Genomic DNA, 18245 nt, shown 5'->3' with positions numbered 1-18245 from the left:
TCCCTGCCCTCACTAGCCAGTCTCTCCCATTAGATGCTTCCTTTCAGGATAGTCAGTTATGGATCTTATCTCACTTTTCCCAGTCAATTTCAGCCACCAATGGCATAATATGTTGCACCAGGTTATCTTTTTTAAATATATATTTTATTGACTTTTATAGAGAGAGGAAGGGAGAGGAAGATGTAGAAACATGGATGTGGGAGCAAAACATCCATCGGCTGACTCCCGCACGCCCCGCCCCCTACCTGGATCGAGCCCACAATCCAGGCATGGGCCCCGACCAGAATCCACCTGGAAACCTTTCAGGGCAGGGACAGTGCTCAAACAACTGAGCCACAGCCGCCAGGAGTAACTGAAGACACAGGGGCTTCTACAGACTCCCAAATGCATTATTTCCAGTAGACCGCTCAGCACCAGGCGCAGAAAGATTCCCGCCGTGACCACTTCCGGGAGTGTCATTCCCGCTTTGGCCACGAGGTGGCACCCTCTCTCTCCTCTGGGCTGCCCCTCCGCCCCCGCCTCAGGTCACAACCCCGGAAGCACATCACCCACCGAGCGCCCAGCAGAGATGGCAGCGGTGGCGGCCAGAGCGGTGTTGTTGCCGGCGCGGCCGCGGCTCTGGGGGCTCACTGAGAGGTTCCTGGTCGGAGGCGCTGCCGGAAGGGTGAGCTGCTTTCCACTGGTCTGGGTGCCGCCCGGGAGCGGGGGGGGCCTCTCCGGCGGGACCCCGCGCGGCGGACTTGGGTCGCAGCGCCCTTCCCGGCCGCGGGCGTCAGCGCCGCCCACCCCGACGGCGGGCGCCCCGCCCCGCCCCTCGAAGGGGACCCCCGGGGCACCGGAGGGCCTGGGACCCTAACTCCCGCCGGGGCGGGGCTGGCTTTGGTCGCCCGCTGCGCGTGACCTGCGGTGACGTGGGGGATGACCCTGGTTACCAGCCCCTCTACCGCCGGTTACTGAGGAGTCGTCTTAAAGAGTGCGTGTTGGTTACTAAAAACACAGTAAATTGGGCGAAAGTGAAAGAGTGAGATGGTTTCTCTCCCCGAAGTCCTGTTTTGCCTAAGACTGAACTTCATCCTCAGCTGGGTTTCCTGCAAACCAGGGTAGCTAAAGGAGAGTTTTGTCTGTGCATTTTTCTGAGCCTCTGACTTTCTTCAAGGTATGTGGGACTTCAGCATATGTATACAGGAAAAGACAGACTGCGGACAGGCTGGCGGTCAGTGTCAGCAAGTCTGTCAGCCAGTGATACCTTGAGCATCTGCCCTTCTTCCTATCTTCTCTTTTCCGAACTTTTTCAAAACATTTTGCTTTTCTCGAGCAGTGAAAACCTAACTCATTTCTACGTTGTGTATAAGTATTTTTATGTTTTACTCTCCCTTTCTTGGCTTTCCCCCTCCTGCTCGTTCCCTTTTTAATGACTATCAAACATTTCTGTGAGAGGTGTTGAAATAAAAGAAGTTTCTCTCTGGATAACAATAATAAGTGCTCCTTTTTCCAAAGGGAAGGACATGCTGGTAGGCATGTTTCTGGTTGTAGGAGAGGGTCAATTAAGGAACCAAAGAAAGCTCCTAGGCCAGGCAAAGGAGTGGGTCCCAGTGGAACAAAAGTTGATAGAAGAGTACTGTATAGAAAGAGCCTCTTTGAGATGGATTTAGGTTTTTAATCAACAGTGACTATCAGAATAATGATGTGTTTTGGTTCTTCCCTCCTACCCCTCCAACTCCAACCAGTCATTGTATTTTGGACGGAACAGATTGAGAAGTACACAGGCTGCTACACAAGTTGTTCTGAATGTTCCTGAAACACGAGTGACACGTTTGGAGAATGGACTCAGAGTGGCCTCTGAAGATTCTGGGCTTTCAACATGCACAGTAAGTGATTCAGGCAGCCACTGTTTGAGTGACTCCTCATGAGGAGAGAGCAAATTGTTGGTTTTAAGCTAAGCTTTTTTAGTTGGCTGATAGTTGAAAAATAGTGGCAGTTACATTGCCTTGACAGGTGACGCTTACTTGTAAATCTTTCTTCCAGTGATACTTCCATACTGGGTGCATGTGTACCTTGTTTAAGTGTCTACATCTGTTTTTTGTAGCCTATTATTATATTATTTATTGTTGGTAATGTTGATAGTAATGAAAGAGTTATATTTGCTGGGCTACTCTGTGCCAGCTGTTTGTACATACTATATTTTATTTGATCTTTAAAACAGTTCTTTCTATTAGACATAATCATCCTTTTTATAGTTGAGGAACAAGTTTAGACAAGTTAAATGGTTTTGTCCTAGGTCACACAGCTAATACATGACAGAGCCAGGATTCGAACCGATATTTGACAGTCTCTGATGTTCTTTATACTGTAGTTGTTAATGGCTGTAGCACAAGTTGGACTAAGAATCTGGGTTCTCTGTGAAGCATCCAGCAGTCTGGATGACCAAAATTTTTAAATTTCATAGTTCATAGGAATATACTATCAATCCACTTAAGGCAAGAAAACTTCAGTGTTAGGACTAGAAGCATTTGTCAGAAAAAGGAAGGAACCTTCTCCCTCATCCCCACTACCATTTCCCCCAAAGAAAGAAAATGATTCTTAATTGCTTACTTAATTGTTCCTTGGTTGCATTAAGGTTGGGCTCTGGATTGATGCTGGGAGTCGATATGAAAATGAGAAGAATAATGGAACAGCTCACTTTCTGGAGCATATGGCTTTCAAGGCAAGTTATCAGACATACTTTATAAAAATGTATTTTTTTTAAGAGACAGTAAGCACAACATTTCATTCTAAGGCAGGAAAAACGACTTCAACAGTATAGCATGTTTTATTTTAAAAATCTTTTCTTTTTTCCAGAATAATTATCTAAAATAATTACTTATAATTGCTCTGTAGAGTTGAAGCAAGGATTTTCTCTGGGACGTAAGGGTTATCTGAAAATATATCACGATTTCTGAAGCCTAATGTACTTTTGAAACCGAATTTGGTCCTTGTGTGAAACTGACATAGGCTTATGTTCTCATACTCATTGTCTGAAATGTTTAGAGCAGATAGGGGATAAAGGAAGGTATCATAATATTTTCCCCCTTCTTTTATTTCAGGGCACCAAAAAGAGATCCCAGTTAGATCTGGAACTTGAGATTGAAAACATGGGTGCTCATCTCAATGCCTATACCTCCAGAGAGCAGACTGTATATTATGCCAAAGCATTTTCTAAAGATTTGCCAAGAGGTATTGTTGTTATTTATACTGGAGATGTATAATTTTCACAAGAGTTAAGACAATTTAGTACTGTTTTTATTATGTCTGTTGTGAAAGGGTAACCCCCAGAAATGTAAAAAATATTTTTATTTTATTTTTCTCCCAATAGGACAAATGATATCAAATATTTTTAGGCTCAAGACTTGTGTAAACCAGGCCCTAATGCTTGATTCAAAAATACTTCCTCCAGAGCCATACCTGTGTAGTGAAATAATTTTGTTTGTATTTATTTATTTATTACTGCCTACTGTTTTTTACCCCTCTCACTTTACCCTGTTATCTGAATTTTTTATTTCTATACACCTGAACAGGTTTTATATCTACTGATTGCTGGACTTTGTATTTTAAACAAAACTTCTTTTTTTTTTCATCCTCACTGGAGGATATGTTTTCACTGATTTTTAGAGAGAGAGACATCGATGTGAGAGAAACATCAATCAGTTGCCTACCATATGTGTCCCAACTGGGGATCGAACCCACAACCTAGGTATGTACCCTGACCAGGAATTGAACCTGCAGCCTTTTGGTTTGCAGGATGATGCTCTAACCGAGCCACCTGGCCAGGGCAAAACTTGCTTACTTCTTTATTGTATTTGTACATTCTAGATTCTCATCCTGGAGTGTGGTTCTTTCTGACCTTTCTTTCCATTAATTTCTTTTTTTAGTCATTTTAAACTAAAAACAAAAAATAGTTCAACCATCTCTCCCACTCTCCACTTCTGGCAACCACCAATCTGTTCTCTGTATCTATGAGCCCAGGATTTTGAGGGTTTTTTTGGATTTTGCATATAAGAGAGGTCGTGTGGTATTTGTCTTTTTCTGTCTGACTTATTTCACTTAGCATAATGTCCTCTAGGTTCATCCATGTTGTTGCAAATGGCAAGATTTGCTTCTTTTTTATGGTTGAATAATTCATTCACTCCTTGATTGACAGGTTGTTTCCATACCTTGGCAATTGTAAAAAATGTGGCAGTGCACATGAGGGTGCATATGTCTTTATGAGTTAGTGTTCTCCTTTTCTTTGGGTGAACACCCAGAAGTAGAATTGCTGGATCATATGATAGTTCTATTTTTAATACTTTGAGGAACTGCCATACTGTTTCCACAGTGGCTGCACCAATTTACATTCCTACTATCACTTGCTATTTCTTGTCTTTTTGATGGTAACTGTTCTAACAGGTATGAGGTGATACCATTGTGGTTTTGATGTGCATTTCCCTGATTAGTGATGTGGAGCATCTTTTCTTATACCCATTAGCAATTTGTATGACTTCTTTGGAAAAATGTATATTCAGATCTTTGGTCCAATTTTTAATTAGATTGTTTTTCTGCTATAGAGTTGTATGAGTTTTATGTATTTTGGATATTAGTCCCTTATCAGATACATGATTTACAGATTTTTCCTCTCTCATTCAGTAGGTTGCCTTTTGTTGATGGTTTCCTTTGTTGTGCAGAAGATTTTTAGAGGTAGTCCCACGTGTTATTTTTGTTTTTGTTGCTTTTGGTGGCAGATTAAAAAAATTATCACCAAGACCTATGTCAAGGAACTTACTGCCAGTGTTTTCTTCTAGGAGTTTTTTCAGGTCTTATGTTTAAGTCTTTAATCCATTTTGAGTTGATTTTTGTATATGATGTAAGAGAGTGGTCTAGTTTCATTCTTTTTTATGTATCTGTCCAATTTTCCCAACACCATTTATTGAAGAGATTGTCCTTTCCCTGTTGTATATCCTTGGCTCCTTTGTTTTAGATTACTTGCCCATATAAACATGAGCTTATTTCTGGGCCCTCTATTTTATTCCATTGATCTATGTCTGTTTTTATGTCAACACCAAACTTTCAATTACTGTAGCTTTGTAATAGTTTGAAGTCAGGGAGCTTGTTGCCTCCAGCTTTGTTGTTCTTTCTCAAGATTGCTTTGACTATTTGGGTCTTTTGTGGTTACATACAAATTTTAGGATTGATTGTTCTATTTCTGTGAAAAATGCCATTGGAATTTTGATAGCGATTGCACTGAATTGTATATTGCTTTGGGTAGATGAACATTTTAACAATATTAATTTTTCCAGTCTATGAACACAGAATATCTTTCCATTTATTTGTGTCTTCAATTTTCTTTCATCAGTGTCTCAGTTTTCAGTGCATAGGTCTTTTACTTCCTTGGTTAAAGTATTCCTAGGTACAAAATTCTTTTTGAAGCAGTTGTAAATGAGATTTTCTTAATTTTTCTTTCTGATAGTTTGTTATTAGAGTATAGAAATGTAACAGATTCTTGAGTGTTAATTTTGTATCCTTCAACTTTATTAAATTTATTAGTTCTAACAGTTTTTTGATGGAGTCTTTAAGGTTTTCCATATAAAATATCATGTTATCTCTAAATAGTGACAATTTTACTATTCCCTTCTAACTTGGATCCCTTTTATTTCTTGCTCTGACTAGGAGCATATTTTTTATTCCTTGTTTGCTACAGAACCTCTTGGTCAAGAGCAAAATAAGCAGGTGTTCACTTTTCAGTTATTGGTTATTTTTATAACAATAAAATATATTTTATTTTTACTTTGTGGAAGTGAAATAATTATTCTGACAGCATAGCATACCACTTTGTTGTAGTTACCATGCTACTAGGGTGTTTTGAATTTCTTTTGTTTTTTTAAACATATTTTTATTGATTTCAGAAGGAGGAAGGGAGAGGGGAGAGAGAGAGAAACATCAATGATGAGAATCATTGATCGGCTGCCTCCTGCATGCCCCCTGCTGGGGATCCAGCCTGCAACCTGGACATGTGTCCTGACGGGGAATCAAACCTCAGTCTCCTGGATCATAGGTCAATGCTCAACCACTGAGCCATGCTGGCTGGATTGTTTTGAATTCCTTAAAAGAAATGTTTTATTACATAAAACATTTTCCCAGTGATAGAATTAGAAACAAAATTTAGCAGTTTTAGTGCTAACTGGTGAAATTATTAATGTTTAAGGGTCTGTGTAGTTGTAGTTAATTTTATTACTTTAGGGTTTTGGATTCCTACTAATAGGCTTTTATTAATGATATTTGAATGAGACTTTACACAAGTGTGTACATATTATTGTACTTGATCTGCATGGTTATCATGTGTTTGAAGCCAGTGAATGAAGTAGGTGTCTTCACTTTGCAATTGTAGAAATTGAGGTCTGGACTCTACCTTGCCCAGGATTATATAGCTAGTAAGTGGTTTACATGTCTTCTCACTCAGATTCAGTATGCCAGGTTGCTTTGTCAAAACAACACATAACAAAAAACGGACCACCTGCAGATACCTGCATGGTAGCTTAACTTCTGCACAAAACCAATAAAAATGACAAAAATGGATGGTGTGTTGGTTTGAATTGCACAAATCATAGGTAAGGTTTTTAATGATTTCCTTAGAAACCAGTTTTGCCCCAGGACTTCCTAGAGACTAAGAACAAAGGGCTAGGCCAGGCTACTTGAAAGGGTTGTTCCTTTTAGCCTGTCCCTCTATTTTTTTTTTTTTACACAAAGAACTGGAGGGAAAACAAAATGGGTCTAGAGAAAGGAAGAGAGAAGGTGGGAGACTTTTTTTCCTCCCTGGCTTCTGGCTGAGAAGGACAGCTCCTGCAAGTGGGATTGGAAAAGCAGATGGGCTCTTTGAAGAATTCAGATTGGAAGTGCTTTCTGAAGCAGCTCCCTCTTTGGGGGTTTGCTTGAGTTTTTATGCCCTTAGTCCGGTGAAGCCTCCTGTATGAGGTAATAATTAGATGTTTATTTTGACTTTCATGTTCACCCATCCTTAGCAGAAAGAGACTTGATCATACATTCTCAATATAGGTATATTTGTAAATTAAATACATGTACTATTATACTAACATATATAATATTAAATATACATTCAAAAGAAATAAGGAAGATTGTGATTAAATCATAAATACTGTGCAGCAAGTACCAGTCTAAACTACCAGTCCCATGTAAAAGGAGGGTTACTTGTCTGACTTTGGGCTCTTCACCCATCTTGGCCTCTGTTTCTCTTGTCTGGACAAATGGATTTTGTTTTTATAGATAATTTTTTCCCTTTGGTCATGATCTTAGCCTCAGCTTACTCCAGCAATATGTTTTGCCATTTTGGGCAGTTTATAGAGGTAATTACAGGGAGTACTTAGTATTTGAACATAATTTCGTCTGAGACAAAGCCTCTTAAAGTGAACTTAAAACAACAGAAGTTTATAATAGAGTTAAAAAAAAGAACTAAAATTATACCTCTGTTTTATATTTACTAAAATTTAGATTGTGATTGCAACTACATACTAATTCTTCAAGAATAGATTAGGTTTCTCTTTTTTGAAGAGATACGTAACTTTTCTGATAAAATTGCTTAATAGCATGGTATGATATCCTTCAGTTCATTTTTTGCTATTTGCAAATTAGGGCTATTCTTGTATAAATATTTGAGGATACCACCAGTTTTTCCCCAGGGTCACTTTTAATCCTTTGATAGTCATGTGTATCTCTTGGCACCCTATCATCAAATGTTAACTGCTGCAGCTCTGTTAGATCATCATTTATCAGTGACTTTGGTAATGGTAAGAATTTAGCCAACATTGACCAGATGGGTGGGAAATAGACACGGGCATTAAGTTAAGTGGGGAAGGATATTTGCGAGGACACTAATTCTGTAAATGGTTCATTGGGGCCATATTTTAGATTATGATGATTTTTGGCTTGTTTATGTAGCAGCCTCATTGCTGTGGGAACTTGGATAGTAAATACTTAAGTGGTATGAACTCTCTGTACATACTTAGATATTCTGACTAATATGGCTAATTTTCTACTTTGTAATTTTCATATAATTTACACATATGCAGATGTCCATGACATTTTTGAAGTGGTTGTAGGTAGAGTCATTAAGTGTTGTGGGACCTCTGGCAGATTTAGGAATTTTCTCTTAAGCTTTTCTATACCACAGGGTATATTTTACATTTAAAAATTTTTAATATTGTCCTTTTACATCAGGGGTGGGGAATCTTTTTTCTGCCAAGGGCCATTTGGATATTTATAACATCATTTGGGGGCCATACAAAATTATCAACTTAAAAATTAGCTATGAAAAAAGCTCCTAGATTTATTCAGTTTCAAGTCCTGCCTGTGGTTACCTTGGCAGAGCCAGACCAAATGATTTCTTGGGCTGTATACAGCCTGAGGGCTGGATGTTCCCCACCCGTTTTAGATATATCAAGTGTATAGAAAAATTTGTTTCTTTTCAGTTTAAGTATTTAGTCAGTATTGAGTGATGGTCAGTATCATGGTTTCTGGTGCTAGTTTACTAGATTTTACTAGTGAAAATTAAGATCCTTAGTGTTTCTTATGTTTTATTTTCAATTAGCTGTAGAAATTCTTGCTGATATAATACAAAATAGCACATTGGGAGAAGCAGAGATTGAACGTGAACGTGGAGTAATCCTTAGAGAGATGCAGGAAGTTGAAACCAACTTACAAGAAGTTGTTTTTGATTATCTTCATGCCACAGCTTATCAAAATACTGCACTTGGACGGACAATTTTGGGACCAACTGAAAATATTAAGTAGGTATAATTTTCATATTTTGTTTTTTGAGAAAAACTTGCAAATTGTGAAAATTAACATTCATAAACATTCAGAAAGTAATTCCCCTTCTCCCCTGATAATCTGAATGAAACTGTAGTTAGCTATACTTTAGCCCCACCTAACTCCCAGGTGTCTGAGCTCCTAACTACTTATGGAAAAAACAAGTGATGGTATAAAAATCTTTTTTCTTGATATAAAAAAGTTGAAATTCTTTGATACTTGTTGCCAATATCCGTTTTCTGACTGTATTTAACTTAGATTTCCTTTAAGGTCTAATTTAATTTTAGGTATGTTATGTGACGATCTGTGCTTTTTAATTTCCTTTTAATATTGCTTTTCTTACTCCATTTTACAGATCTATAAATCGTAAGGACTTAGTGGATTATATAACCACACATTATAAGGGGCCAAGGATAGTACTTGCTGCTGCTGGAGGTTAGTCGATTTATATTTCTATTACAGTAAAACCTCCATGTAATGGACTAATTTGGGCGAGGGGGTGTCTAATAGCCGAAAGTCCATTATGTAATTAAGTAGGTTTTCCCAGTGTGTCTGTTAAAAAATTGACAAATTAGTTCATTTACCTATTTTTACTTATGTAGACACGTTTGTGTAATTAAAATTATATATGAAAAGTTTAATTTCACAGAAAAGTTTTTTATATGTATTACTGTAATTTTAAATTTATACTGAATAGGTGTAGTAAGTGTGTGCATTCACCAGTCACTGCAGGTAAACAAATGCACACAGCTGGGGTGTGGCTTAGCACATGTGAGAACATTGGCTCACTTGTGCTAAAAATAAGCCAGGCAGAGAAAGACAAATATCACATGATCTCACTTAGATGTGAAATCTAAAGAACATAATAAACTGACGAACAAAATAGATTCAGTGACATAGAAGCATGGAACAGACTGATGAATTTCAGAGGGAAGGTGGGGATGCGTGGGTGGGGTGAGATTAACCAAAGAATTTATATGCATATATGCATAACCCTTGGACACAGACAGTAGTGTGGTGAAGGCCTGGGGCAGGGTGTGGGTGCAGTGTAGAAGGGGTCAATGGGGAAAAAAGGGGACATCTGTAATACTTGCAACAATAAAGATAAATGGAAAAAAAAAACAACTGCAGAAAGTCACACCATGTGACGACAAAACCAGTTACTCCTCCTGATGCAGTGTGATTACGCTAATCATTTGCCAAACATTGTTTATGAGCAGTGATTCTTGGATTTAAATATGTAGACTGTAGTTGTAGATGTGTAATATTTATATGTGTCAGCGAAATTACTAGTTTTTTCCAACATATGGCCTATTTGCTAAAATTTGTTAAAAGTACTTGAATTAATAACAAGAAATAACCTGTTAATTGTATGCAAATCTTTGTTAAAAGCATTTTAAAATTAACAGGGTGTTAATTTTCACATATGACTTACCAGAAATATTGTCCATTAAATCTGAAGTCTGTTAAATTGAGGTATGCAAAATCGAGGGTTTACTGTACTTTTAAACAGTGATGTGGTTATTAGTTTGATCCTGTTGGGGGATGTCCTAAGAGTATTTACAGAGCATATTGTTTACTGTGTTGTGTAAGGGGAACCAGACTTTCCCTCGATCTTCCTTAGAGTTTTTTAATAGAAAAATGTATAAACTCTCTGATGTACACATAAGTGTACATACATAATGGAATTTACTTGCAAAAGAAGGGCATGAGTAAACTGGGAGACAATGACACTTGGAAGATAGTGCTCTACAGTTTGGGAATCTTTTGAGATTTTAAATTATTTCTTGAGAACCAGCTTCATCCTTGGTCATGGAATGGATATGTTATGTTCTTTCTTTCATTTGCTCATTCTTTCGGTAACACTAATTACTGAGAAGGGGAAGTACATAGGGAACCATGAGAATGTTTAATGGGAATACAAACATGCAAGTGGCCGGCACTAGGACATAGCTTCTTTGGGGACATGTTTGAAGCCAGTGAATAAGAAAATTCACATTAGATTCTGTTAGATTTCCTGGCAGTCTGAATTTAGGCAAATAGTGCATTTTATTGGTTTCTAGTTTTTTCTCTCTTTCTCTTTAGGGCAAAGTGAAGATAGATGGAGTATAAATATTTAATTTTTTCTCCCATTAGAAGTGACAGTAAATTAAAATTCTAGTTGTTGTGGATAGACTTCTTACTTGGAAATAATGGAGATGAAAAGGAGGGTTAAATATCTCAAACATGTTATTCATTGTGGCTCTCAGCTAAATTATGTTACCTTTGTATGGCAAGCAGTGTGCTTCAAAATTCTCTTGGGAAACGGGAAGACTGTTGGTTAGGTGAGACCTCAGCAACCAAACTGTCTGGAATGTCTCTGCCATTGGTGGTGGCATATGAACACAACGGGTTTTATTGTAGTTTATGAGTCCATTTTGACATTACTTATAGTTAATGGCTTGTCTTAATTAGCCTTTTGTCTTACTGATATATTAATGATGTGCCTTGTAAACAATGGCATCTTGAATTCAGTGAAATAAGTCAGACCTTGGCTTCTTTAAAAAAAAATTATTGGCTCTCCTGCCTTTTGGATAGAGGTAAGTAGAGTTGGTGTTGGAGCAGCTGAGTCTCTGAACATCCAACCAGGAGGGCTACAGATGAAGGTAAGAAAACAGTGGAAGCAGTTGTCATCAGGTGCTGAGAACTGTGTGCATGTTCATCGTTTTTCAGTCTCTGCTTGTCATTCTTGTACCACGAGGATTTTCCTTCTTTTGTTACCCTCTGGATTGGTATCCAAGGTGGTTCTCCTATATAGGGATTCTGAAAATGTACAAGCATGTACTGCCTTATCTTATACCACAGATTTGTTTGGAAAATATGGGTGTAAGTTGTGCTTTTATATTTTAATAGAATGTTTTACTTAAAGAAATTTCGTGGCAATATTTTTTAATCCACTTGCACATGCCTAAATTTGTTTTCTAAGTTTACATTTGTGTTTAAGAATCCTTCTCTAAGATTGAATCTGTTAGGGTCCCACATTTGGATAGTAAGGGGTATAGAATCTAAGTAATTCTTAAGTTTTGGATAGCAAGTAATAAGTGTTTGGAGAGCTAGGGATTTATTCCGAAATTTAGATGAAATTATTTTGTTCCTGAATTCTGATAGCAGAGCTCAGAGAAAAGCATATCTGTGTATCCAGCTTTCTTTAAGCATTAGAGCTCATATTCTTCTCCACTTTAGAAAATTTAAAAAGTCATTTTGTATGGGATATGTGGTATTTTCAAACTGTCTCATTATCTTTTCCTGTGAATCCATAGGTATTTTGATGAAAACTGTCAATTGCTCTATAGAATGACAAAGCTGTGCAACCAAAATCTTTATAACAACAACAAAGGAAAAAAGTGTGCTGTATGAAGTTACTCTTAAATGGTTAAGTGAGGCAAATAGTTCATGTGTAATCTATGTCAGATTACCTCGAGTTATTGTAAACTGAAGTATTGCCAGTTTATTGTCTGCTTTAGATTGTACTGCTGCTAGATATGTGAAATATTTTTCTTTAATTTAGGAGTTTCCCATGATGAACTGCTTGAGTTAGCAAAGTTTCATTTTGGTGACTCTTTGTCCACACACAAAGGAGAAATACCAGCTCTGCCTCCCTGCAAATTCACAGGAAGTGAGGTAGGGCAAGCCTCCTAAGTAGTAGTTACCCCTCAGAGTTTCTTATGCTGTATTTAAGAATGACTTTACAAAATGTGCATGTTTTTAACAGGAGTAAAATGGAGGAAACCAAAGGCTTAAACTGAAACACAGAAAAAGGAAAGAGGATGGGCTCATCTGCTTATATTCCTTCCAGTTCCATGTTATTTAACCATCTATTTTTCCTAAGCAGAGTTTTAAGGGCAGTGTTATAATTTGGTCTTTTTGTGCTTTTCTTTGGCTAGATACCCGTTTACATATTGTAAGGTATAAAAGTAGTCTTTTATTTTAAAAACATCCCAAATTTTTACTTTCACATTAGCTTTACTCTTGGCTAAGTGCTTTCTTCTGCCCATAGAGCCAGAACCTGCAGAGAATCTGCTGCTTTGTCAGCTATAGCTTTAAGCCTCATTAGGAATGATGCTCAAAGTAGTGTCTGGAAGGAGGCCTCATGTTGGCAGTTACATAGAATTATAGCATTGGCAGTACAATATTAGCTTAAATTTAGATAAAAAAATTCTGATCAACAAACACAAAAGATTGATTTCTACCAGTGAAATAATGCAGTCCTCTTTTACCAGGTAATCATCTAGTGGCTATGTCTGTAGTGTTTTAATTGGAGACATTTTGGTAAAAGTCTTCTTTCCCTAACTTAAGAAATTCTTCTAGTTTAGACTGTACAATGTAATGAGGCCTAATAGTTTAAAACAAAATAAGAGTCATGGTAAGCATTTTAACTTTGCAATTAACGGGACTGGTGAATTTGTTTTTCTTGTTAAGTGTGTTATATAGTGGTAATCTTCACTACGTTTTGTTTTCTTTTTCTTAACTAGATTCGAGTCAGAGATGACAAGATGCCTTTGGCACACCTTGCAATAGCTGTTGAAGCTGTTGGTTGGGCACATCCAGATACAATCTGTCTCATGGTTGCAAACACACTGATTGGCAACTGGGATCGCTCTTTTGGAGGAGGAATGGTAAGTGATTTTAAAAGTCTTTTTCCATAATGACAAGACAGAACTCTGTACTATGAATTTTGACCATTAAAATACAGATTGATCTTGATTGCATCCTGGGCCAGAATTTTTTTTTTCTTTTGCCATAAAGTTTATTAGTGGGATGATGAATAAGGATAGAAGAAGTTGTTAATAATACTATATCAATGTTATATCCTTATTTTAGTAATTACTGTGAAGTTAAATTTTCTTGTTTTTCATAAGTCCCACTAAAAAGTATTTAGGGATAAAAAGCATCACATCTGCAATGTACTGTCAAATAGTTGAAAAAATATGTTAAAAATGATAAACATGGTAATATAAGAATTGTTATGTAATTTGGATAAAGGGAATTCTTTTTACTGTTTTTGTAACTTTTGTAAGTCTGAAATTGCTTCAAAATTGAGTATATTTGTACTCAAAGATTTCAACAAAATACATTTTATATCTTAGGTTTCACATGCAGTATAATTTAAAGTCTTGAAGCCCATATAGCTAAGAACCCTACAGATTGGGTTGATAACAACAATGTATTGTTTTAGAAGTGAGTGTAATTATGTTAATTATAGGGATTCATTGCTTTTTACATTATGACTTTCTCTGGGGATACATTGGGCTGGTGAGATAAGTATAATTCTTGGTCTCATTGAATTTTAAATTTATTATTTGATTGGTGTTGATGGATAAAACTGAGAAACTCAGCCTCTTAGGGCATTCACTATTTGCCTCATATCTCATTATTCTTTCTTGTAATTTGGACACGTATACCTACAGTTCTCTTGGACAATTTTTTTTTCCTTACAGAACTTATCTAGCAAGCTGGCCCAGCTCACCTGTCATGGCAACCTCTGCCACAGCTTCCAGTCTTTCAACACTTCCTACACAGATACAGGATTATGGGGAATCTATATGGTTTGTGAACCAGCCACTATTGCAGACATGCTACATGTTGTTCAAAAAGAATGGTGAGAAAATCTTGCCCAGAATTCACGTTTTAGCCTAGTTTGCTTTATACGCTGTTGATGGTGATTATTTTCTGATGGTGATGTTATTAGCATTTAATCAAAAGCACAAGACTAGTAGCAGCCATGTTGTTAAAGATCATAAATGTTTCTTCTAAGTCTTATGTGAAGTTGAACTGATTTCAGCATCAAAAATACTTTAAGATTACTTTAGAAAGGAGATCCTAAAAGTTTAAAATGTTTAAATGCCAACTAGAAGTTTGGAAAATATCTCTAAATGTTATAAAAATGAATCTGAAGTTGCCATTGCTCAAAGAAAAATGTAGTGTTTTGTAGTCAAAACTAGTACCTTGAGATAGAGGCAGAAAGGCCCACAGCTTCTTGGAAAACTTTCCTCCATTTCCTTTTCTCCACCATTCTTAAATGGCTTACATCTATCTAAATCTAATTGACTGGGATATAGTTATTAAGTGTCAGGTTCAAGTTAAATTGAACTGGATTCTTTTGAGAAACTAATTACCCAAGAAACTGACTTATCCTCTAGCATATCCTCTAGCATACCAGAGCCTAGCAGATGGGGATTCATGAAGACTCCAAATCGTTACAGCATTTCTCAAAATGTGGTTATCCTGTTTTTATATTGTACTAAACCTCTGTCTGCCAGTCATACTATTTTCAGAAATTAACAATTACAGGAAAACAATCAGTAATAGATTAGCTTTTGCTGAGCTATTGGGATCATTAGTAATTCCAAGTTTTTTTTATAAGTTGAAGTCAGGTTGTAATATAATACATAGAATATAGCATCATGTCTTTCTTTAGGTTAACATAAAACATACCCAAACTACTTGACATTTTGATTTTTCCAATTGGTTTTTAGGATACGACTCTGTACAAGAGTCACTGAAAGTGAAGTTGCACGAGCCAAAAACCTTCTGAAAACAAACATGTTGTTGCAACTCGATGGTAAGAATAAAAATGTAAGTTCTATTTTCATATGGTTGATATATATTACAGTGCTTAGCTTTTTTTTCTCTTTAAACAGGTTCCACTCCAATTTGTGAAGATATTGGAAGGCAAATGTTATGCTATAATAGAAGAATTCCCATCCCTGAGCTTGAAGCAAGAGTTGATGTAAGTTGTTCTTTCTTACTACTGGGTCTTGTGTAAAGGTATTCTTATTACAAAAGCTAAAAATGTTTATCATTCCAGGTATAGAATTTGTCTTTACTACAAAAAGTTCTGAATGCTAGTATCTTCTCTATTTCAGGCTGTGAATGCTGAGACAATTCGAGAAGTATGTACCAAATATATTTATGATAAGAGTCCAGCTATTGCTGCTGTTGGTAAGCCTGGCCACTTTTCTCCTATGTAGAAAGTTGGCTAAGTACTTTCCTTTTAGTCAGTTTTAACTTTCTTTTCTTTTAATCCTTAGGTCCCATTGAGCAACTACCAGATTTTAACAGGATTCGCAGTAACATGTGCTGGCTTCGTGATTAAAATGCTCCTAATCAAAATATTTTGAACATATATATTTATAAAACTAACAGAGACTGGCAAGTTTTAAGCTATCAATCCCCAAAGAAAAAAAAAGTGAACATACATACTTGGAAATTTGAATGAAATACTGCAAGACTTTAAAAGGATAAGACTACCAAAGCGAATGGTAGATCTCTTGAGAAATTATGTTTGAATGGCGTACTTTCAAAATTTCACCATAAGTATAATTTTAAGAATGAAAATTTGTAAGGTATTTTCAGTTTTATTATAAAAATGCACACACAACAAAGATTGTCTTAAGTCATTTCTTGGCTCTACTCGCATTCAGTACTTGCTCTTGAGCAGCTTTCTTTGCTTTTACCATCTCGACAAGTTCCTAGGAAGGGAGAAGGTGTTATTTAGAACTGGTACACGTTTCTAGTGTTTGGGATAAATATGGAAAACATTCAAATTGGATAAATCTATAATTAAAGATACTACTGAAAGGTTGATTTTACTAACTCTCAGAGCTCTGAAAGTTTCTGAGATTGGTCATGTCTTTGTAATTTTGGCCCACAACTACTGTGGTATTGAAATAAGTAAAAATCTATAAACTCAAAACATCTACAACCTTATATCGTTTCATGCAGTCCTTCTTTGTCCTGCCAGGCACTGCTTCTGCTATTTTTTCCCATCTTTCAGGTGTATTTACTGGGTATGTTTTCAAGGCTTGTTCCAGAAGCTTCTGTTCTTCTGTTGTCCAAGGGGTGAAATCTGTGCATGGGCCTGTGAGAAAAATTTGTTATAGAAAAATGTCTTGGAACACCTTTCCAATGAGTCTTTTGGTGCATAGGTATCTTGGTAAGTGCCCATTCAAATCTGTCATGTGTAATTTTAAATTTTTAGAGATGAGACACATAAAGGGAGAAAACATTTTAGATAGCTCACATCCCAGGAAAATATCTCAAAGGCTTTTTTTAATTGATTTTAGAGAGGAAGGGAGAGGGAGATTTGTTGTTTCCCTTATTTATGCATTCATTGGTTGATTCTTATATGTGCCCTGACCAGGGACTGAACCTGCAACCTTGGCCTATTGGGACAACGCTCTAACCAACTGAGCTACCTGGCCAGGGCCTCTCAAAGGATTTAAAAAAAATTATTTTTAATTGATTTTTAAAATATGTCTTCAAAGTTTTTGTTGTTGTTTTTAAGTATATCTTTATTGATTTCAGACAGAGGAAAGGAGAAGGGGGAGAGAGGGAGAAACATCAATGATGAGAGAGTTACCAATTGGCTACCTCCTGCACACCCCCCACTGGGGATTGAGCCTGCAACCTGGGCATGTGCCCTGACTAGGAATCAAACTGCGATCTCCTGGATCGTAGGCAGATGCTCAGCCGCCGAGCCACGATGGCCGGGCTTTATTGAATTTTAGAGAAAGGGAGGGAGAGATAAAGAGAAATATCAATGTGAGAGCAGAACTTTGATTGGCTGCCTCCTGAATGTGGGCATGTGCCCTGACCAGGAATTGAACCAACAACCTTTTAGTGCCCAGTACGACACCCAATGAACTGAGCCACGCTGGCCTGGGCTCAAAGGCTTTTTCAAAGCACAACAGGAAATATTTGCCTTATGTTGCCAGTCTCTTACCACCTAACATACTCACCAGAATTTTTTTATTTTTTATTTTTCTTCTTCTTATTTTTTAATATATCTTTATTGATTTCAGAGAGAGGAAAGGAGAGGGAGAGAGAGAGAAACATCAATGATGAGAAAGTCATTGATCAAGCCCGCAACCCGGGCATATGCCCTGACCAGGAATTGAACCCCGATTGCCTGGATCCTAGGTTGATGCTCAACCACTGAGCCACGCCCAGCCAGGCTCACCAGAATTTTTTTAAACATCAGATTTAAATTATACTGTTGGGCTTGTGGGTTCAAAAATACAATCACAAGTCATTTGAGATTTCTGATAGATCTAGTTCCTTATAGGATAGTGAAAAGAGCTACGTTACAGTTACAAAACTTTGAACTACATGAGATCCTGGAAACCATTTCTATTTTACACTGGAGGAAACAACTTAGCAAAATTGAGCCAAGTGCCCAAAGTTTCAGTGCTGTAGAGGCAAGGTGAGCTTAGATTCTGTGTTGTGTGCACTTTCATACCTTCTAAAAACTAACTAAACCTTTTATTTTGAGAAAACGTACTCAGGAATATATTTCTTCCTAAGAAAATATTATACATTCCACTTCAATAAGTGTTAAATGGTTAAAAAGCTGATTCGGTTATTCTATGTTA

The 18245-nt window shown here is 37.0% G+C and overlaps 2 protein-coding genes across 4 annotated transcripts in view; one reads left to right on the top strand and one right to left on the bottom strand.

Moving 5' to 3' along the window:
- Positions 1–532: 532 nt before the first annotated feature.
- On the top strand, positions 533–16581 carry PMPCB (peptidase, mitochondrial processing subunit beta). 2 transcript variants are annotated; one of them, XM_081147160.1, is made up of 13 exons: positions 533–664; positions 1728–1868; positions 2618–2704; positions 3084–3213; positions 8612–8810; positions 9188–9267; positions 12380–12492; positions 13344–13487; positions 14310–14470; positions 15348–15433; positions 15513–15601; positions 15738–15813; positions 15903–16581. In XM_081147160.1, the coding sequence occupies exons 1-13, from the start codon at positions 569–571 to the stop codon at positions 15965–15967; spliced, it is 1467 nt and encodes a 488-aa protein (XP_081003286.1). In that variant the 5' UTR covers positions 533–568; the 3' UTR covers positions 15968–16581. The 2 variants fall into 2 exon arrangements, with proteins under 2 accessions (XP_081003286.1, XP_081003287.1); XM_081147161.1 differs by lacking the exon at positions 533–664 and adding an exon at positions 994–1156.
- Positions 16253–18245, bottom strand: part of DNAJC2 (DnaJ heat shock protein family (Hsp40) member C2) — a 35572-nt gene continuing 33579 nt past the window's right edge. For both annotated transcript variants that reach the window (XM_081147158.1, XM_081147159.1), the window contains exons 16-17: positions 16578–16732; positions 16253–16343 (exon numbers count right to left, since the gene is read on the bottom strand). In XM_081147158.1, coding sequence (XP_081003284.1) covers positions 16269–16343; positions 16578–16732 — 230 coding nt within the window. In that variant the 3' untranslated portion in view covers positions 16253–16268. The remainder of the gene's footprint in view (positions 16344–16577; positions 16733–18245) is intronic.

Source organism: Miniopterus schreibersii, assembly GCF_964146895.1.
Source record: "Miniopterus schreibersii genome assembly, chromosome: 9".
Classification (NCBI taxonomy): Eukaryota; Metazoa; Chordata; class Mammalia; order Chiroptera; family Miniopteridae; genus Miniopterus; species Miniopterus schreibersii.
This window is presented reverse-complemented; position numbering and strand designations above follow the sequence as displayed.